The sequence below is a fragment of the Oncorhynchus keta genome, chromosome 21, assembly GCF_023373465.1.
Source record: "Oncorhynchus keta strain PuntledgeMale-10-30-2019 chromosome 21, Oket_V2, whole genome shotgun sequence".
Taxonomy (NCBI): Eukaryota; Metazoa; Chordata; class Actinopteri; order Salmoniformes; family Salmonidae; genus Oncorhynchus; species Oncorhynchus keta.
In genome coordinates this window covers 41,719,322-41,742,219 of record NC_068441.1, presented here as the reverse complement: position 1 = coordinate 41,742,219, position 22,898 = coordinate 41,719,322, and the positions used below count along the sequence as shown (strand labels likewise).

The 22,898-nt window shown below is 43.8% G+C and overlaps 1 protein-coding gene across 4 annotated transcripts in view; it reads right to left on the bottom strand.

Annotated features, from left to right (window-relative positions):
• The window catches only part of LOC118400575 (vitamin D3 receptor B-like), a 147,838-nt gene that overhangs the window by 77,500 nt on the left and 47,440 nt on the right, over positions 1 to 22,898 (bottom strand). For all 4 annotated transcript variants that reach the window (XM_052473944.1, XM_052473946.1, XM_052473943.1 and 1 more), the window contains one exon: positions 8,121 to 8,268. In XM_052473944.1, the coding sequence (XP_052329904.1) occupies positions 8,121 to 8,268 (148 nt within the window). The remainder of the gene's footprint in view (positions 1 to 8,120; positions 8,269 to 22,898) is intronic.

The following is a 22,898-nucleotide window of genomic DNA, read 5'->3' as shown; positions in this document are numbered from 1 at the left end:
TGGCGGGGGGAGAGAAGTAGAAAGAGAGAGAGTGGCGGCGGGGAGAGAAGTAGAAAGAGAGAGAGTGGTGGCGGGGGAGAAGTAGAAAGAGAGAGAGTGGCGGTGGGGGAGAGAAGTAGAAAGAGAGAGAGTGGCGGCGGGGGGGAGAAGTAGAAAGAGAGAGAGTGGCGGTGGGGGGGAGAGAAGTAGAAAGAGAGAGAGTGGTGGCAGGTGGGGAGAGAAGTAGAAAGAGAGAGAGTGGCGGTGCGGGGAGAGAAGTAGAAAGAGAGAGAGTGGCGGTGCGGGGGGAGAGAAGTAGAAAGAGAGAGAGTGGCGGTGCGGGGGGAGAGAAGTAGAAAGAGAGAGAGGGGCGGTGGGGGGGGAGAGAAGTAGAAAGAGAGAGAGTGGCAGCGGGGGAGAGAAGTAGAAAGAGAGAGAGTGGCGGCGGGGGGGAGAAAGTAGAAAGAGAGAGAGTGGTGGCAGGTGGGGAGAGAAGTAGAAAGAGAGAGAGTGGCGGTGCGGGGGAGAGAAGTAGAAAGAGAGAGAGTGGCAGCGGGGGAGAGAAGTAGAAAGAGAGAGAGTAGCGGGGGGGGAGAAGTAGAAAGAGAGAGAGTAGCGGGGGGGAAGTAGAAAGAGAGAGAGTGGGGGAGCGGGGGGAGAAGTAGAAAGAGAGAGAGTGGCGGCGGGGGGAGAAGTAGAAAGAGAGAGAGTAGCAGGGGGGAGAAGTAGAAAGAGAGAGAGTAGCGGGGGGGAAAGTAGAAAGAGAGAGAGTGGCGGGGGGGAGAAGTAGAAAGAGAGAGAGTAGCGGGGTGGGGGAAGTAGAAAGGGAGAGAGTGGTGGAGGGGGGTAGAAATAGAAAGAGTGGTGGTGGGGGGAGAGAAGTAGAAAGAGAAAGAGTGGCAGCAGGGGGAGAAGTAGAAAGAAAGAGAGAGAGTAGCGGGGGAGAAAGAGAAAGAGAGAAAGAGAGAGAGTGGTGGGGGAAGTAGAAAGAGAGAGTAGCAGGGGGGGGAGAGAAGTAGAAAGAGAGAGAGAGAGTGGCGGCGGGGAGAAGTAGAAAGAGAGAGAGTAGCGGGGGGGGGAAAGAGGGGGGGAAGAAAGAGAAAGAGAGAGAGTGGTGGAGGGGGGTAGAAATAGAAAGAGAGAGAGTGGTGGCGGGGGGAGAGAAGTAAAAAGAGAGAGAGTGGTGGCGGGGGGAGAGAAGTAGAAAGAGAGAGAGTGGTGGCGGGGGGAGAGAAGTAGAAAGAGAGAGAGTGGTGGCGGGGGGAGAGAAGTAGAAAGAGAGAGAGTGGTGGCGGGGGGAGAGAAGTAGAAAGAGAGAGAGTGGTGGTGGGGGGAGAAGTAGAAAGAGAGAGAGTGGTGGCGGGGGGAGAGAAGTAGAAAGAGAGAGATGGAGGAATGTGATGAATGTCCTTAAACATGGTGCTGCAAGCAGCGTGACCCTTTTGCCACACGTTATACTGTATGACCTATGACCTTCCTTGTGACTATCTGAGATGAATTATTACAATAATGACAAATAGAACAATATGTTTATAACATTCATGTGCATCACAGTTACTTAAAACTCCAACTACTACTTCAAATGTTATACCTATCAATTGACAGTAAGCACATACAGTGCCTTGTAAAAGTATGCACCATGCAGACCAAGGAGCTCTCCAAACAGGTCAGAGACAAAGCTGTGGAGAAGTACAGATCAGGGTTGGGTTATAAAAAAAGATCAGAAACTTTGAACATCCCACGGAACACCATTAAATACATTATAAATGTATACAAATGGAAAGAATATGGCACTGCAACAAACCTGTCAAGAGAGGGCAGCCCACCTAAACTCATGGACCAGGCAAGGAGGGCATTAATCAGAGAGGCAACAAAGAGACCAAAGGTAACCCTGAAGGAGATGCAAAGCTCCATAGCAGAGATTGGAGTATCTGTCCATAGGACCACTTTATGCCGGACACTTCACAGAGCTGGGCTTTATGGAAGAGTGGCCAGAAAAATAGCCATTGCTTAAAGAAAAAATAAGCAAACATGTTTGGTGTTTCTCCAAAAGGCATGTGGGAGACTCCCCAAACATATGGAAGAAGGTACTCTGGTCAGATGAGACTAAAATGTAGCTTTTTGGCCATCAAAGAATATAGCTATGTCTGGAGCAAACCCAACAACATCCCTAGAGTATAGCATGATGGTGGCAGCATCATGCTGTGGGGATGTTTTTCCATCAGCAGGGACTGGGAAACTGGTCAGAATTGAAGGAATGATGGATAGAGCTAAATACAGGGAAATTCTTGAGGGAAACCTGTTTCAGTCTTCCAGAGATTTGAGACTGGGATGGAGGTTCACCTTCCAGCAGGACAAATGACCCTAAGCATACTGCTAAAGCAACACTTGTGTGGTTTAAGGGGGTTTGGCCTAGTCAAAGCCCAGGCCTCAATCCAATTGAGAATCTGTGGTATCACTTAAAGATTGCTGTAAACCAGCGGAACCCATACCACTCAAAAATCCCAGATGTGCCAAGCTTATAGAGACATACCCCAAGAGAACTGCAGCTGTAATTGCTGCAAAAGGCGGCTCTACAAAGTCTTGACTTTGGGGGTGAATAGTTATGCAGATTTAAGTTGTCTGTTTTTTTGTCTTATTTCTTGTTTCACAATAAAAACAATATTTTAATCTTCAAAGTGGTAGGCATGTTGTGTAAATCAAATGATACAACCCCCCCCCCAAAATCTATTTTAATTCCAGGTTGTAAGGCAACAAAATAGGAGCCAAAGGGGGTGAATACTTTCCCAAGCCCCTGTACTAGCAGACGCATTTCATTTCAAACTTCACATTTCTCTAGTATAGGCTACTTATATTTAACAATATCAGCATAAGGTGCTTGATTATTGATAAGTGGCCTGTTCGGTTGGTGTCGGTCTTTTCCGGTTTATTGTCCCGGCACTACTATCAATCAGTCAGTAGTGACGGAAATGTGTAATCACGGTGTCATTCCATAAATATTGATATCCTTCACCTCTTCTCTGGTTCCTACTCAAAGAAGCACACACATGCCAGTAGACGGAAAGAGAGAGAGAGAGAGAGAGAGAGAGAGAGAGAGAGAGAGAGAGAGAGAGAGAGAGAGAGAGAGAGAGAGAGAGAGAGAGAGGGTCATGCTACAAAGATATTCAGTGCAACACACACATATTACCGTAAATATGTTAGGACATACAGTGCCTTCAGACAGTATTCATAACCCTTGACTTATTCTACATTTTGCGGTGTTACAGCCTGAAAACAATTAAATACACTTTTTTCCCCTCCCATCTACACACAATAACCCTTAACGACAAAGTGAATTGATTTATTTGTACATTTCTGCACATTTATTGAATGTTCAATGTTTTAATTATTTTCTTCATTGGCAACAAACTGACACGACACATCCAAGTATATCTGACCAAATTATGAAAGGCAAGCATTGTACTTTTGAATTCTGTAAAGGAAGTGTGGAAGAGACAACCATTTTTTCACCTATCAACAATGACAAGCCACCGGGGTCTGACAACTTGAATGGAAAATTACTGAGGATAATAGCGGACAATTTTGCAACTCATATTTGCCATATCTTCAATTTAAGCCTGCTATAAAGTGTGTGCCCTCAGGCCTGGAGGGAAGCAAAAGTCATTCCGCTACCCAAGAATAGTAAAGCCCCCTTTTACTGGCTCAAATAGCCGACCAATCAGCCCGTTACCAACCCTTAGTAAACTTTGGGAAAAAATTGTGTTTGACCAGATACAATGTTATTTTACAGTAAACAAAGTGACAGACTTTCAGCATGCTTATAGGGAAGGATTTTCAATAAGCACAGCACTTACACAATTGTCTAATGATAGGCCGAGAAATTCATAAAACGATTGTGGGGGCTGATTTGTTAAGACTTCATTGCGGCTTTTGACATTATCGTTCATAGTCTAGTGCTGGAAAAAAACAGGTTATGGCTTTACACCCCCTGCTATATTGTGGACAAAGAGTTACCTGTCTAACAGAACACAGAGGGTGTTCTTCGATGGAAGCCTCTCCAACATAATCCAGTTAGAATAAGGAATTCCCCAGGGCAGCTGTCTAGTCTATTGTAATATGGTGGTATTTTACATTTTGTATTGTAGATACAGTTGAACTTCGGAAGTTTACATACACCTTAGCCAAATACATTTAAATACATTTAAACTCAGTTTTTCACAATTCCCTGTCTTAGGTCAGTTGGGATCACCACTTTATTTTAAGAATGTGAAATATCAGAATAATAGTAGAGAGGATGATTTATTTCAGCTTTTATTTATTTCATCACATTCCCACTGGGTCAGAAGTTTACATACACTCAATTAGTATTTGGTAGCATTGCCTTTAAATAGTTTAACTTGGGTCAAACGCTTCGGGTAGCCTTCCACAAGCTTCCCACAATAAGTTTGGTGAATTTTGGCTCCTGACAGAGCTGGTGTAAATGAGTCAGGTTTGTCGGCCTCCTTGCTCGCACACACCTTTTCAGTTCTGCCCACAAATGTTCTATATGATTGAGGTCAGGGCTTTGTGATGGCCACTCCAATACCTTGACTTTGTTATCCTTAAGCTATTTTGCCACAACTTTGAAAGTATGCTTGGGGTCATCGTCCATTTGGAAGACCCATTTGCAACCAAGCTTTAACTTCCTGACTGATGATTTGAGATGTTGCTTCAACATATCCACATCATTTTCTTACCTCGTGATGCCATCTATTTTGTGAAGTGCACCAGTCTCTCCTGCAGCAAAGCACCCCCACAACATGATGCTGCCATCTAGTGCTTCATGGTTGGGATGATGTTCTTCGGCTTGCAAGCCTCCAAACATAACGATGGTCATTATGGCCAAACAGTTCTAATTTTGTTTCATGAGACCAGAGGACATTTCTCCAAAAAGTACGATCTTTGTCCCCATGTGCAGATGCAAACCGTGGTCTGTCTTTTTTATGTAGGTTTTGGAGCAGTGGCTTCTTCCTTGCTGAGTGGCCTTTCAGGTAATGTTGATATCGGACTCGTTTTACTGTGGATATAGATACTTTTGTACCTGTTTCCTCCAGCATCTTCACAAGGTCCTTTGCTGTTGTTCTGGGATTGATTTGCACTTTTCGCACCAAAATACGTTCATCTCTAGGAGACAGAACGCGTCTCCTTCCTGAGCGGTATGATGGCTGCGCGGTACCATGGTGTTTATACTTGCATACTATTGTTTGTACAGATGAATGTGGTGCCTTCAGGCGTTTGGAAATTGCTCCCAAGGATGAACCAGACTTGTGGAGGTCAACTATTTTTTTCTGAGGTCTTGGCTGATTTCTTCTGATTTTCCCATGATATCAAGCAAAGAAGCACTGAGTTTGAAGTTAGGCCTTGAAATACATCCAGAGGTACACCTCCAATTGACTCCAATTAGCCTATCAGAAGCTTCTAAAGACTGTTTAAAGGCACAGTCAACTTAGTGTATGTAAACTTCTGACCCACTGGAATTGTGATACAGTGATAAGTGAAATATATAAGTGAAATAATCTGTCTGTAAACAATTGTTGGAAAATTACTTGTGTCATGCACAAAGTAGATGTCCTAACCGACTTGCCAAAACTATAGTTTGTTAACAAGAAATTTGTGGAGTGGTTGAAAAACGAGTTTTAATGACTCCAACCTAAGTGTATGTAAACTTCCGACTTCAACTGTATGTAGATGTGTAATACTGTTATATGATACTGTTTAATCTTTTTTTATATATATGTAGTGTAAGTGGCTTAATGTGCTTGGATGCCAGGAAGAGTAGCTGCTGCCTTGGCAACAGCTAATGGGAATCCCTAATACATACAAATACCCAAAACATGATGCAGCCACCAATATGCTTACAAATTTGGAGAGTGGTACTCAGTAATGTGTTTTATTGGATTTGTCCCAAACATAACACTTTGTTTTCAGGACAAAATGTTAATTGCTTTGCCCCATTTTTTGCAGTATTACTTTAGTGTCTTGTTGCAAACAGGATGCATGTTTTGGAAATGATTCCTTCTTTTCACTCTGTCATTTAGGTTAGTATTGTGGAGTAACTACAATGTTGTTGACCATCCTCAGTTTCCTCCTAACACAGCCATTACATTCTGTAACTGTTTTCCAGTCACCATTGGCCTCATAGTTTATTCCCTGAGCGGTTTCCTTCCTCTCCGGCAACTGAGTTAGGAAGGAAACCTGTATCTTTGTAGTGACTGGGTGTTTGTACACCATCCAAAGTGTAATGAATAACTTCACCATGCTCAAAGGGATATTCAATGTTTTACCCATGTACCAATAAGTGCCCTTTTTTGCGAGGCATTGGAAAATCTCCCTGGTCTTTGTGGTTGAATCTGTGTTTGAAATTCACTGCTTGACTGAGGGACCTTCCATATAATTGTATTTGTGGGGTACAGAGATGAGGTAGTCATTCAAAAATCATGTTAAACACTATTATTGCACATAGTGATGCCATGCAACTCATTATGTAACTTAAGCACATTTTTACTCCTGAACTTATCTAGGCTTGCATTAATAAAGGGGTGGAATATTTATTGACTGAAGACTTTTCAGCTTTAATTTTTTATTAATTTGTAAAAATAAAAAAAAAACATAATTCCATTTTGGCATTATAGGGTATGGTGTTGAGGCCAGCGACCAAAAAATCGAAATGTTATACATTTTCAATTCAGGCTGTAACACCACGTGGAAAAATTCAAACGTGTGCACTCACAAACACACGGACGTGCACACGCACCCCCCCGCATATATCCCTTCCCCACACACTCACAAACACACAGACGTACACACGCACCCCCGCATATATCCCCCTCCCACACACTTACAAACACACGGACGTTTACATGCACCCCCCGCATATATCCCCTCCCACACACACACACATGGACGTGCACACGCACTCCCCGCATATATCCCCTCCCACACACTCACAAACACACGGACGTGCACACGCACCCCCCCGAATATATCCCTTCCCCACACACTCACAGACACATGGACGTGCACACGCAACCCCCCACATATATCCCCCTCCCACACACTCACAAACACACGGACGTGCACACGCACCCATATATCCCCCTCCCACACACTCACAAACACCCACACGTGTAATTACTGTAAATATGTTAAGAAACATCTTCTTCCTCCTTCTCTGACACACATACAGATGTAGAATCTTAATTTGAGCCAGTTCGCTAGAGCAGGAAAATAATTCTGCAGCATGAGGAAATGTGAATTATTATGTGGATGATAATTAATGGACATTTTTCTAGAGGTTGATACATTTTTCATAAGGGAAAATCAAGTCTGAAATGTCAACGTGGAAATAGAAAAGTTCAGAAGCCTTTTCATATCTCAAATACAACACACGTTGTATTCTCCTGCAATAGGATGATCAAATTAATATCCTACATCTGTAAACACGCGCGCACACACACCTGCCTGAAAACAAAGTGTAAGCCAAGGGCTGCTGGGACATAAGTATGGAAAGAATACTAATTTTTCAGTCTTTGTCTTTATACATGAACTGTGTTGACACAGACGTGTCTGAAGGAAGAACAGTACTGGTTCTCCAGCAGCATGTTTACAAGCTGTGTCTGTGTGGAGTCTGAAGTCGCTAGGGCAATGGGCCTGCCTGCTCTACTCTGAGAAGAGGTGTTACACATGAGCTGTGGAAAAATGGACCCATGCAGGAAAACAGACATGCACACATTCACACACATAGAGGAGAGGTCATTTGGTGCATCCTACTTTAATTAGTTGAGTGTACAGGACGTGTGTGTGCTTCAGCGTGTGATGAACTGTAAATGTATGCATGTCTGGGCGCTTGATCAAGCATGCATAGTATGACACAGTATGTTTGTGCGTGCTCTTATGTAAGCGTGGACGACTGGGCGTAAAGTAGCTTTCTGTCCGTGTGTGTGTGTGTGTGTGTGTGTGTGTGTGTGTGTGTGTGTGTGTGTGTGTGTGTGTGTGTGTGTGTGTGTGTGTGTGTGTGTGTGTGTGTGTGTGTGTGTGTGTGTGTGTATAACCACAACAAAAGGGCTTGTTGTTGCCAGGAGTGTGTGTGTGTGTGTCCGTACCTGAAGAAACCCTTGCAGCCCTCGCAGGTCATGGCATTGAAGTGGAAACCGGTGGCCTTGTCCCCACACACACCGCAGATCCGCGGTACGTTTCTGTCAAACTCCTCATTGGCCAGAGTGGAGGTACTCACAGCCATATTTTCCATCACTACAGAGAAAGAGAAAGAGAAAGAGAAAGAGAGAGAGAGAGAGAGAGAGAGAGAGAGAGAGAGAGAGAGAGAGAGAGAGAGAGAAATGAACTTTTGTGACCATTGACCTGAAAAGCACACAGCGGGATTAGTCAGTATGTGACCTGTCCTATGACCTCTGTTGGATTAGTCAGTATGTGCCCTGTTTTATGACCTCTGGTGGATTAGTCAGTATGTACCCTGTTTTATGACCTCTGGTGGATTAGTCAGTATGTGTCCTGTTTTATGAACTCAGATGGATTAGTCAGTATGTGATATGTCCAATGACCTCTGATGGATTAGTCAGTATGTGACCTGTTTTATGACCTCTGTTGGATTAGTCAGTATGTGCCCTGTTTTATGACCTCTGGTGGATTAGTCAGTATGTGATCTGTTTTATGACCACTGGTGGATTAGTCAGTATGTGATATGTCCTATGACCTCTGGTGGATTAGTCAGTATGTGATCTGTCCAATGACCTCTGGTGGATTAGTCAGTATGTGACCTGTTTTATGACCTCTGGTGGATTAGTCAGTATGTGATCTGTCCTATGACCTCTGGTGGATTAGTCAGTATGTGACCTGTTTTATGACCTCTGGTGGATTAGTCAGTATGTGACCTGTTTTATGACCTCTGGTGGATTAGTCAGTATGTGACCTGTCCTATGACCTCTGATGGATTAGTCAGTATGTGATCTGTCCTATGACCTCTGGTGGATTAGTCAGTATGTGATATGTCCTATGACCTCTGGTGGATTAGTCAGTATGTGATCTGTCCTATGACCTCTGGTGGATTAGTCAGTATGTGATCTGTTTTATGACCTCTGATGGCTGCATTGTGGCTCCTGTATATACAGTGCCTTCGGAAAGTATTCAGACCCCTTGACTTTTTCCACATTTTGTTACGTTACAGCCTTATTCTAAAATATATTAAATAAATAAAAAATAATGAGAGAAACGCCCCAAATCAGGTGTGCCAAGCTTGTAGCACAAACAGATAAGAGTATCAAAGGTTGTGTGTGTGTGTCAGGGGTGTAGGCATTGGGAGCTATATTTTTTTATGCTCTTCATTTGTCTGTGTTCCAAAGAGGACATTACTTGTATTTTTAACTAAACATGCAAACACCATAGGATGGAATGCATACCAAGCAGTGCACTGGGTTTTTCATATTTTATTAAATATATCAGAACAGGTGAACTGGAATAACATTCAATCTCACGAGATGGGTTGCCAAAAAGAACTAACTGAAAGCCACACCACCAATAAGTCTAGAATATGACTACATTGAGGCATATGTCACTGTGCTTCTATGGCTATATGCACCATGCCACTGCATATTTCATTTGTTAATTTAGCAAACAAGATAGCTCATAATCCAGAGCTTTATTCAGTCAACAGACGTATATTTATAGCTTCAATTAGCTTTAAAACAGCGAAATGTTCTATCAGCCTAATAGCAGAATGTGTAGAATAGCATGAGATTAGCTATAAAACTACAACTTTTTTGTCATTGCCCCATGGTAAAATGTGTAAAATTGCAGCAATTCGCTGCTTTACCTATAGTTCTGGCTATGCCACTGGTGTTTGTGTGTGTGTGTGTGTTTATTTTATTTATTTAGATTTATTTCACCTTTATTTAACCAGGTAGGCTAGTTGAGAACAAGTTCTCATTTGCAACTGCGACCTGGCCAAGATAAAGCATAGCAGTGTGAACAGACAACACAGAGTTACACATGGAGTAAACAATTAACAAGTCAATAACACAGTAGAAAAAAAGGGGAGTCTATATACAATGTGTGCAAAAGGCATGAGGAGGTAGGCGAATAATTACAATTTTGCAGATTAACACTGGAGTGATAAATGATCAGATGATCATGTACAGGTAGAGATATTGGTGTGTAAAAGAGCAGAAAAGTAAATAAATAAAAACAGTATGGGGATGAGGTAGGTGAAAATGGGTGGGCTATTTACCAATAGACTATGTACAGCTGCAGCGATCGGTTAGCTGCTCAGATAGCTGATGTTTGAAGTTGGTGAGGGAGATAAAAGTCTCCAACTTCAGCGATTTTTGCCATTCGTTCCAGTCACAGGCAGCAGAGAACTGGAACGAAAGGCGGCCAAATGAGGTGTTGGCTTTAGGGATGATCAGTGAGATACACCTGCTGGAGCGCGTGCTACGGATGGGTGTTGCCATCATGACCAGTGAACTGAGATAAGGCGGAGCTTTACCTAGCATGGACTTGTAGATGACATGGAGCCAGTGGGTCGGGCGACGAATATGTAGCGAGGGCCAGCCGACTAGAGCATACAAGTCGCAGTGGTGGGTGGTATAAGGTGCTTTAGTGACAAAACGCATGGCACTGTGATAAACTGCATCCAGTTTGCTGAGTAGAGAGTTGGAAGCTATTTTGTAGATGACATCGCCGAAGTCGAGGATCGCTAGGATAGTCAGTTTTACTAGGGTAAGTTTGGCGGCGTGAGTGAAGGAGGCTTTGTTGCGAAATAGAAAGCCGACTCTAGATTTGATTTTCGATTGGAGATGTTTGATATGAGTCTGGAAGGAGAGTTTACAGTCTAGCCAGACACCTAGGTACTTATAGATGTCCACATATTCAAGGTCGGAACCATCCAGGATGGTGATGCTAGTCAGGTGAGCGGGTGCAGGCAGCGAACGGTTGAAAAGCATTTGGCTTTACTAGCGTTTAAGAGCAGTTGGAGGCCACGGAAGGAGTGTTGTATGGTATTGAAGCTCGTTTGGAGGTTAGATAGCACAGGGTCCAAGGACAGGCCGGAAGTATATAGAATGGTGTCGTCTGCGTAGAGGTGGATCAGGGAATTGCCCGCAGCAAGAGCAACATCATTGATATATACAGAGAAAAGAGTCGGCCCGAGAATTGAACCCTGTGGCACCCCCATAGAGACTGCCAGAGGACCGGACAGCATGCCCTCCGATTTGAAACACTGAGCTCTGTCTGCAAAGTAGTTGGTGAACCAGGCACGGCAGTCATCAGAAAAACCGAGACTACTGAGTCTGCCGATAAGAGTATGGTGATTGACAGAGTCGAAAGCCTTGGCAAGGTCGATGAAGACAGCTGCACAGTACTGTCTTTTATCGATGGCGGTTATGATATCGTTTAGTACCTTGAGCGTGGCTGAGGTGCACCCGTGACCGGCTCGGAAACCAGATTGCACAGCGGAGAAGGTACGGTGGGATTCGAGATGGTCAGTGACCTGTTTGTTGACTTGGCTTTCGAAGACCTTATATAGGCAGGGCAGGATGGATATAGGTCTGTAACAGTTTGGGTCCAGGGTGTCTCCCCCTTTGAAGAGGGGGATGACTGTGGCAGCTTTCCAATCCTTGGGGATCTCAGACGATATGAAAGAGAGGTTGAACAGGCTTGTAATAGGGGTTGCGACAATGGCGGATAGTTTCAGAAATAGAGGGTCCAGATTGTCAAGCCCAGCTGATTTGTATGGATCCAGGTTTTGCAGCTCTTTCAGAACATCTGCTATCTGGATTTGGGTAAAGGAGAACATGGAGAGGCTTGGGCGAGTAGCTGCGGGGGGGGGGGCTGTTGGCCGAGGTTGGAGTAGCCAGGCGGAAGGCATGGCCAGCCGTTGAGAAATGCTTGTTGAAGTTTTCGATAATCATGTATTTATCGGTGGTGACCGTGTTACCTAGCCTCAGTGCAGTGGGCAGCTGGGAGGAGGTGCTCTTGTTCTCCATGGACTTCACAGTGTCCCAGAACCTTTTGGAGTTGGAGCTACAGGATGCAAATTTCTGCCTGAAGAAGCTGGCCTTAGCTTTCCTGACTGACTGCGTGTATTGGTTCCTGACTTCCCTGAACAGTTGTAGATTGCGGGGACTATTCAATGCTATTGCAGTCCGCCACAGAATGTTTTTGTGCTGGTCGAGGGCAGTCAGGTCTGGCGTGAACCAAGGGCTATATCTGTTCTTAGTTCTGCATTTTTTGAACGGAGCATGCTTATCTAAAATGGTGAGGAAGTTACTTTTAAAGAATGACCAGGCATCCTCAACTGACGGGATGAGGTCAATGTCCTTCCAGGATACCCAGGCCAGGTCGATTAGAAAGGCCTGCTCACAGAAGTGTTTTAGGGAGTGTTTGACAGTGATGAGGGGTGGTCGTTTGACTGCGGCTCCGTAGTGGATACAGGCAATGGGGGGATCGCTGAGATCCTGGTTGAAGACAGCGGAGGTGTATTTGAGGGGCCAGTTGGTCAGGATGACGTCTATGAGGGTGCCCTTGTTTACAGATTTAGGGTTGTACCTGGCATCTAGCTTAGATTGTAGGACTGGTGGAGATGGGGACATGCAGGGCCTGGGTTTACCTCTACATCACCCGCGGAACAGAGGAGGAGTAGTATGAGGGTGCGGCTAAAGGCTATCAAAACTGGTCGCCTAGAGCGTTGGGGACAAAGAATAAAAGGAGCAGATTTCTGGGCATGGTAGAATATATTCAGGGCATAATGCGCAGACAGGGGTATGGTGGGGTGCGGGTACAGCGGAGGTAAGCCCCAGGCACTGGGTGATGATGAGGGAGGTTGTATCTCTGGACATGCTGGTTGTAATGGGTGAGGTCACCGCATGTGTGGGAGGTGGGACAAAGGAGGTATGAGGGGTATGAAGAGTGGAACTAGGGGCTCCATTGTAAACTAAAACAATGATAACTAACCTGAACAACAGTATACAAGGCATATTGACATTTGAGAGAGACATACAGCGAGTCATACAGTAATCACAGGTGTTGAATTGGGAGAGCTCGCTAAAACAGTAGGTGAGACAACAACAGCTAATCAGCTAGCACAACAACAGCAGGTAAAATGGCTTGACTTGGCAGGGAGGGTCGGATTAACTACACACAGAGCCTGAGTGCGGCTGGGGCCGACAGATAAAACATAAACAAGCAGAATGGAGTACCGTGATTAATGGACAGTCCAGAATGCATCAGCTATGTAGTGATCAGTGTCCAGGGGGCAGCGGTGGATGGGGCAGGGAAGCTAGACTGTATTATCCAGGTTAAAAAAACTGGCTGGCTGTGCAGAAGGTAAAAGCCGCTACCAGTGGCTAACAATGACTAAATAGCTTGTAGCTAGTTAGCTGGTTAGCTTCGGGAGGTTCTTGTGTTTTAAAAATTAAAAATAATAGCGATTCCGTATCACATTGGGTGAGGCAGGTTACCGGAAGGTATAATCGAATTAAAAATCGAAAAGAGATTGAAAGTAAATATGGGTCCAGTGAGTGGTTGGGCTGGCTGGGGACGCGGCGATTCAGACAGTTAGCAGGCCTGTGCTAACAAGCTAACAGTTAGTAGGCCGGGGCTAAACAAGCTAGCAGTTAGCAGGCCGAATTAGCAAGCAAGCAGATAGCAAGGGCTAGAAAGTTAGCCTTTGAGGGACATCGCGATGGGGTGAGTCTGTTTATGCCTCTTCATGCGGTGACATCGATAGACCGGTCGTGGGTCCGGATATTGTAGCCCAGGAGTATGCTTCGGTGGTAGCACAGGAGCTCTGGCCGGGCTAGCTTCAAGCTAAGTGGATGGAAACGCTAGCCAGGAGTAATCATCCGGGGTTGCGGTTAGCTAATTAGCTAGTTGTGAAGATCCAGCTGAAAATGTTCCGTTTGCAGTGGGAATCCGGGGATAAAAATAATAGGTCCGTTATGCTCTGGTTAGAGTCGCGTTGTTCGAACTGGCGAGAGCTTTCCGAGCTAAAGGTTAGCTGATGACCGGTTAGCTGATGACCGCTAGCAATGGTTTGCTGACTGATAGCTGGTAGTTAGCTGGCTAGCTTCAGTTGAGGGGTTCCGGATCTGAAGTAAATATAAATACTTTAGGAAAAAAAGCAGATCCACGCTACATTGGGTGAGGCGGGTTGCAGGAGAGTATTTAGATTTTGAGGTTTAGCAAAATGTTTTGAAAGATATGCAAAGAAAAATATGTTTTAAAAAAAAACGATATATACAAGGGACACGACACGACAAGACGTCTGACTGCTACGCCATCTTGTGTGTGTGTGTGTGTGTGTGTGTCAGAGAAGAAGGTAGTACATTTCCAGGTGCAAATTGTTTGACGTAATGAGTCTTATTTCTTGCCCAAAATGTTATAGTCAACGCAGAACAGTGTCACAGGCCACCAGTTGCCAAAATCCCACAGACAAGTCACGTTTGCTAGAAACCTTTTCAGCAACAGTGTGAGAGTTGTCTTTCTCCTGATAAAATCAAAGACTTCAGGTGATTCAATACCTTCAGAACGCAGTAATTGATGTGTTAGGCCGAGGTGACTCAAAACCCAGAACCACATTTTGTAAACATGTTTCTGATGGCCTAACCCTCAATACCATGGACCTCCACTCACATGAAGCAAACATTCAAAGGCCAAATATTCGTCCTCCAAATAAAGACAAAAAACAGGGTAAGAAGGTAAGAGGCCACTTTATGTAGGCTGTGTTGACATTTTGTCAGTAAAACGGCCTGTATCTATACTGCCATTATCATGGAGTCTTCGGTTGACACAGTGGAGAGGTGAACTCCAGTGTCTTCGTCTGCCTGGGGGCTTAGAAAATGACCCAACGGATTACACGACAAAGAGTTACATTTGATTACATAGTGCACAGAGTATCTACTTCACTTAAGCATGTCACTGAAAGAGTAGCATCACAACCACGAGAGTAGCATCTCCACCTCAAGAGTAGCATCCTCCACCGCACGAGTAGCATTTCTACCACAAGAGTAGCATCCTCCACATCAAGAGTAGCATCCTCCACCGCATGAGTAGCATTTCTACCACAAGAGTAGCATCCCCCACCTCAAGAGTAGCATCCCCCACCTCAAGAGTAGCATCCCCCACCTCAAGAGTAGCATCCCCCACCTCAAGAGTAGCATCCCCCACCACAAGAGTAGCATCCCCCACCTCAAGAGTAGCATCCCCCACCTCAAGAGTAGCATCCCCCACCTCAAGAGTAGCATCTCCACCTCAAGAGTAGAATCTCCCACCTCAAGAGTAGCATCTCCACCTCAAGAGTAGAATCTCCACCGCAAGATTAGCATCCCCCACCTCAAGAGTAGCATCCCCCACCTCAAGAGTAGCATCCCCCACATCAAGAGTAGCATCCCCCACATCAAGAGTAGCATCTCCACCTCAAGAGTAGCATCTCCACCTCAAGAGTAGCATCTCCACCTCAAGAGTAGCATCTCCACCGCAAGAGTAGCATCTCCACCTCAAGAGTAGCATATACACTGCAAGAGTAGCATCTTCACCGCAGGGGTAGAATCCCCAATGCAAGGGTAGCATCCTCAACGCAAGGGTAGCGTTTCCTCCACCACCACCTCAGAGTGAAAATAAAGCAGAGGCAGAGATGGAGGGATGGAGGAGGGAGGGATAGAGGGGAGACAAAGAAGGGTGACAATCTCAATACTGTACTGATGTGAATATAAACACACTTACAAATCATGAGCAATGAGGTAAGGAGGCAAGCTGAATAATGTAAGCTGTTTTGACAGAGCTCTCCATCACCACTTGCAGCAAAGTGAATACGCCAGAGGTGTCTGAAAGACTGGGTGCTAAACTCCTCCAAAACACATATGGAGCTGTATGTATCAAACATGACAGAGTAGGATCCGTTTTGCCTTTTAGCTCACAATCAATAAGATTACATGGATGCTCTATAGATACAAATGTAAAACGTGATAATATGTGTTTGATAAAAATATTTGAGAAACATCCATTGAAGCTTAGATTTATTAGGATCCCCATTAGCCAACGCCAATGGCAACAGCTAGTCTTACTGGGGACTGTGAATAGACCCCTGGTGGTATGTTTAGTGGCGTAAGTGTTAGACTTGGGCGCTATCCCATATATACTGTATACCGGGGAATTTGGAAAAAGCCACAGGATAGAGTTTTTCAATACCATCAATACCGTTGAAAGTATTTATTTAAAGTTTTTAAATACATTTTAATATTTGTAGCAACTCTTTAAGTAAATACCTAGAGTCAACTTGTGCAATGTGTTAGAAGATGAAGCAGATTGCGATCTTCATTTGACCTGTCTCATTATTTTACATTATGAAGCTTACTGTAGTTCCCCAGAACCGTTTAGTCCAAAATCACATTCGGTAGCTCCTACCTATATACAGTTGAAGTTGGAAGTTTACATACACACATATATATTATATAGAGTATGGGGAACATAATCACTATAATGAAATATGTGGACCAATAGGCAATAAGACACTCAAAAACCACAGCCACAGCATGTCATAGCAAACGTAACATACACATATGCTATGTTAATACATTGTACGCCTCAGGTATATACAGTGGGGCAAAAAAGTATTTAGTCAGCCACCAATTGTGCAAGTTCTCCCACTTAAAAAGATGAGAGAGGCCTTTCATCACAGCTACACTTCAACTATGGCAGAAAAATTGAGACGAAATAAAATCCAGAAAATCATATTGTAGGATTTTTCATGAATTTATTTGCAAATTATGGTGGAAAATAAGTATTTGGTCAATAACAAAAGTTTATCTCAATACTTTGTTATATACCCTTTGTTGGCAATGACAGAGGTCAAACGTTTTCTGTAAGTCTTCACAAGGTTTTCACATACTGTTGCTGGTATTTTGGCCCATTCCTCCATGCAGATCTCCTCTAGAGCAGTAATGTTTTGGGGCTGTTGCTGGGCAACACAGACTTTCAACTCCCTCCAAAGATTTTCTTTGGGGTTGAGATCTGGAGACTGGCTAGGCCACTCCAGGACCTTGAAATGCTTCTTACGAAGCCACTCCTTCGTTGCCCGGGCGGTGCGTTTGGGATCATTGTCATGCTGAAAGACCCAGCCACGTTTCATCTTCAATGCCCTTGCTGATGGAAGGAGGTTTTCACTCAAAATCTCACGATACATGGCCCCATTCATTCTTTCCTTTATACAGATCAGTCATACTGGTCCCTTTGCAGAAAAACAGCCCCAAAGCATGATGTTTCCACCCCCATGCACAGTAGGTATGGTGTTCTTTGGATGCAACTCATCATTCTTTGTCCTCCAAACATGACGAGTTGAGTTTTTACCAAAAAGTTATATTTTGGTTTCATCTGACCATATGACATTCTCCCAATCTTCTTCTGGATCATCCAAATGCTCTCTAGTAAACTTCAGACGGGCCTGGACATGTACTGGCTTAAGCAGGGGGACACGTCTGGCACTGCAGGATTTGAGTCCATGGCGGCGTAGTGTGTTACTGGTGGTAGGCTTTATTACTTTGGTCCCAGCTCTCTGCAGGTCATTCACTGGGTCCCCCTGTGTGGTTCTGGGATTTTTGCTCACCGTTCTTGTGATCATTTTGACCCCACGGGATGAGATCTTGCGTGGAGCCCCAGATCGAGGGAGATTATCAGTGGTCTTGTATGTCTTCCATTTCCTAATAATTGTTCCCACAGTTGATTTCCTCAAACCAAGCTGCTTACCTATTGCAGATTCAGTCTTCCCAGCCTGGTGCAGGTCTACAATTTTGTTTCTGGTGTCCTTTGACAGCTCTTTGGTCTTGGCCATAGTGGAGTTTGGAGTGTGACTGTTTGAGGATGTGGACAGGTGTCTTTTATACTGATAACAAGTTCAAACAGGTGCCATTAATACAGGTAACGAGTGGAGGACAGGGGAGCCTCTTAAAGAAGAAATTACAGGTCTGTGAGAGCCAGAAATCTTGCTCGTTTGTAGGTGACCAAATACTTATTTTCCACCATAATTTGCAAATAAATTCAGTAAAAATCCTACAATGTGATTTTCTAGATTTTTCTCTCTAATTTTGTCTGTCATAGTTGAAGTGTACGTATGATGAAAATTACAGGCCTCTCTCATCTTTTAAGTGGGAGAACTTGCACAATTGGTGGCTGACTAAATAACTTTTGCCCCACTGTATATACAGTTGAAGTTAGAAGTTTACATACACTTAGATTTGAGTCATAAAAACTCCACAAATTTCTTGTTCACAAACTATAGTTTTGGCAAGTCGGTTAGGACATCGACTTTGTGCATGACACAAGTAACTTTTCCAACAACAAAGACATTATTTCACTTATCATTCACTGTATCACAATTTCAGTGGGTCAGAAGTTTACATACACTAAGTTGACTGTGCCTTTAAACAGCTTGGAAAATTCCCCAAAATTATGGAATGCCTTTAGAAGCTTCTGATAGACTAATTGACATTATTTCTGTGAATTGGAGGTGTACCTGTGGATGTATTTCCAGGCCTACCTTCAAATTCAGTGCCTCTTTTCTTGACATCATGGGAAAATCAAAAGAAATTAGCCAAGTCCTCAGGAAAAAAAAGTTGACCTCCACAAGTCTGGTTCATCCTTGGGAGCAAATTCCAAGCGCCTGAAGGTACCACGTTCATCTGTACAAACAATAGTACGCAAGTATAAACACCATGGGACCATGGGACCACGCAGCCATCATACCGCTCAGGAAGAGATGCGTTCTGAATCCTAGAGATGAACGTACTATGGTGCAAAAAGTGTAAATCAATCCCAGAACAACAGCAAAGGAACTTGTGAAGATGCTGGAGGAAACAGGTACAAAAGTATCTATATCCACAGTAAAACGAGTCCTATATCGACATAACCTGAAAGGCTGCTCAGCAAGGAAGAAGCCACTGCTCCATAACCGCCATAAAAAAGCCAGACCATCAACGTGTTCAACAGCCAAACCATTTATGACTAGATTCAGCTGAAGTGTAGAACTTCTGGAAGGATTTCTACCAAATACAATGACCTTTAAAAAGATGATCCAGCCTAGGTTTACAGAATTTGACCACTAAGCCAGTGGAACTGCATAATTTGTGTTACTGCATAAAAACATCCTCAGATGAAAAGGGAATTACGCTGATAAATACAGACTGGGTGTGGGCTGTATGAGGGAAAGATGCATCCTCAGAAAAATGAACACATATTTGTGGGAATATGGCTAAAAGATGGCCTGAGCTAGCCTTTGCTATGCAAACCTTGGCAAAGAAAGACCCAATGTCAACGAGTAACCACTTTACAGAATCACAACTATGAGGCAGATTGCTTTTACAACGATGAACGGCAGAAGAGCTAGAAGCTTGACTCAACACCGTAATGCAGAATGCAGCTCTACTCAAACCTATAACACCGATTGGAAGAGCCAGTTAATATCACGGCCCAGATAGTGAGAAATACTCAATACCATGACACAGCATGAGACTTCTAATACCATGAGACTTCTACTCCCATGACACAGCATGAGACTTCTACTCCCATGACACAGCATGAGACTTCTACTACCATGACACAGCATGAGACTTCTAATACCATGAGACTCCTACTACATGACACAGCACGAGACTTTTACAACCATGACACAGCATGAGACTTCTACTACCATGACACAGCACGAGACTTTTACAACCATGACACAGCATGAGACTTCTACTACCATGACACAGCACGAGACTTTTACAACCATGACACAGCATGAGACCTCTACTACCATGACACAGCATGGGACTTTTACAACCATGACACAGCATGAGACCTCTAATACCATGAGACTTCCTCCCATGACACAGCATGAGACTTCTACTCCCATGACACAGCATGAGACTTCTACTACCATGACACAGCATGAGACTTCTAATACCATGAGACTCCTACTACATGACACAGCACGAGACTTTTACAACCATGACACAGCATGAGACTTCTACTACCATGACACAGCATGAGACCTCTACTACCATGACACAGCATGAGACCTTCTACTACCATGACACAGCACGAGACTTTTACAACCATGACACAGCATGATACCTTTACTACCATGACACAGCATGAGACCTCTACTACCATGACACAGCATGAGACCTCTACTACCATGACACAGCATGAGACTTCTACTACCATGACACAACATAAGACTTCTACTACCATGATACAGCATGAGACTTCTACTACCATGACACAGCATGAGACTTCTACTACCATGACACAGCATGAGACTTCTACTACCAGGATACAGCATGAGACTTCTACTACCATGACACAACATGAGACTTCTAATACCATAAGACTTCTACTACCATGATACAGCATGAGACTTCTACTACCATGACACAGCATGAGACTTCTACTACCAGGATACAGCATGAGACTTCTACTACCATGACACAACATGAGACTTCTAATACCATAAGACTTCTACTACCATGATACAGCATGAGACTTCTACTACCATGACACAGCATGAGACTTCTACTACCATGACACAGCATGAGACTTCTACTCCCATGACACAGCATGAGACTTCTACTCCGATGACACAGCATGAGACTTCTACTCCCTTGACACAGCATGAGATTCTACTACCATGACACAGCATGAGACTTCTACTCCCATGACACAGCATGAGACTTCTACTCCCATGACACAGCATGAGATTCTACTACCATGACACAGCATGAGACTTCTACTCCCATGACACAGCATGAGACTTCTACTCCCATGACAAAGCATGAGACTTCTAATACCATGAGACTTCTACTACCATGACACAACATGAGACTTCTACTCCCATGACACAGCATGATACTTCTAATACCATGAGACTTCTACTACCATGACACAGCATGAGACTTCTACTCCCATGACACAGCATGAGATTTCTACTACCATGACACAGCATGAGACTTCTACTACCATGACACAGCATGAGACTTCTACTACCATGACACAGCATGAGATTTCTACTACCATGACACAGCATGAGATTTCTACTACCATGACACAGCATGAGATTTCTACTACCATGACACAGCATGAGACTTCTACTCCCATGAAACAGCATGAGATTTCTACTAGCATGACACAGCATGAGACTTCTACTACCACGACACAGCATGAGATTTCTACTACATGACACAGCATGAGACTTCTACTACCATGACACAACATGAGATTTCTACTACCATGACACAGCATGAGATTTCTACTACCATGACACAGCATGAGATTTCTACTACCATGACACAGCATGAGACTTCTACTCCCATGAAACAGCATGAGATTTCTACTACCATGACACAGCATGAGACTTCTACTACCATGACACAGCATGAGATTTCTACTCCCATGAAACAGCATGAGATTTCTACTACCATGACACAGCATGAGACTTCTACTCCCATGAAACAGCATGAGATTTCTACTACCATGACACAGCATGAGACTTCTACTACCATGACACAGCATGAGACTTCTACTACCATGAAACAGCATGAGATTTCTACTACCATGACACAGCATGAGACTTCTACTCATCAACACCACCACGGCCAGAAACTATTTTTGGCCAGAAACTACCAGCCACTCAGATTATTTACCAAACCTACCGTGTCAACAAAACAATGTAAATAGCCAAGAAACACAAAGACAAAGTTTTACTTTAGAAGACTTGAGTAAATTTGACCAACTTTCATATCTGTGTGCATTTCTTCTAAAAACAAATCTTTCAGCACTCCACTCACAGTGCGCAGCTCCCCAGACAGGTGGTGTTGCTGCGCAAGGTTGTGTTACAGTGGTGACAGGACTGGGCCTTATGATGGAAAAGTCAAAGTTATATCTTCTATTTTCACCAAATTATTTTACCGTACAGATATTGTGTTGCTCGACCCCACCCCAGCTCAACTCCCACGTAACCCTCACCTTCCACAAGTGCAGAGGTAAAAGTACACACAAAGGGTTAATGGTCACAGAGAACGACAACATGCTGGGTGCACCAAGCCACCGGGGGGCCATTTTAGGGCAGGTGACTAATTGGCAAAGAGTGGGACCAAAGCCTATCTATCATACATTAAACATGAATATGTTTAAAGAGCACTAGGACTATATGGTAACTTTATAATATGGCTTATATGTGGCCAAATATAGATAAGGACAGTATTTAGCCTACAATATGATCGAAACGATGGATGTTACGAAAGAACAACAATCAAACCATATCATGGAAAAGTACACAGTAATATAGTCAAGTGTAGCCCAGTGTTTAGACCTATAACAAAATAGTTTAAAGACTTAGGCCTTTCTAGTTCCAAAAATGATATTACCGATGCATTATGTGTAGTCCACATGAAGGCTCTGTTTAACATACATTTAACCCCCAAAACAGGACATTCCCAATGCAAACAGGATTACAGAATGAAAATACAGTGTCAACTTTCCAAGTCAGAAGTTCCTTAATAACACTGATTTCATGGGGAAAATGGCTTCTTTTAGTGACAATAAACAGTTGACATCAGAGACTGTCTCACGTACAGTGCAAAGCGGGAGGTCATCCGGACTCCTGCGGAGTTTTTGAATGGTTCGCCATTTGAACATATCCTATATACTTATAATACCACAACCCAACTAACATTAGGTTAGCAACACGTAGGCAACAACCACACATACACACAGCACATACTTAGGTCTAACTTTCTGACTGACCCCCAAATCAGTGAACACCTATTATGAAAATATTATTAATTACTTCCTAAATATCATTCTACTCAGAGAAAGTCGATCAATTGCGATTCCAT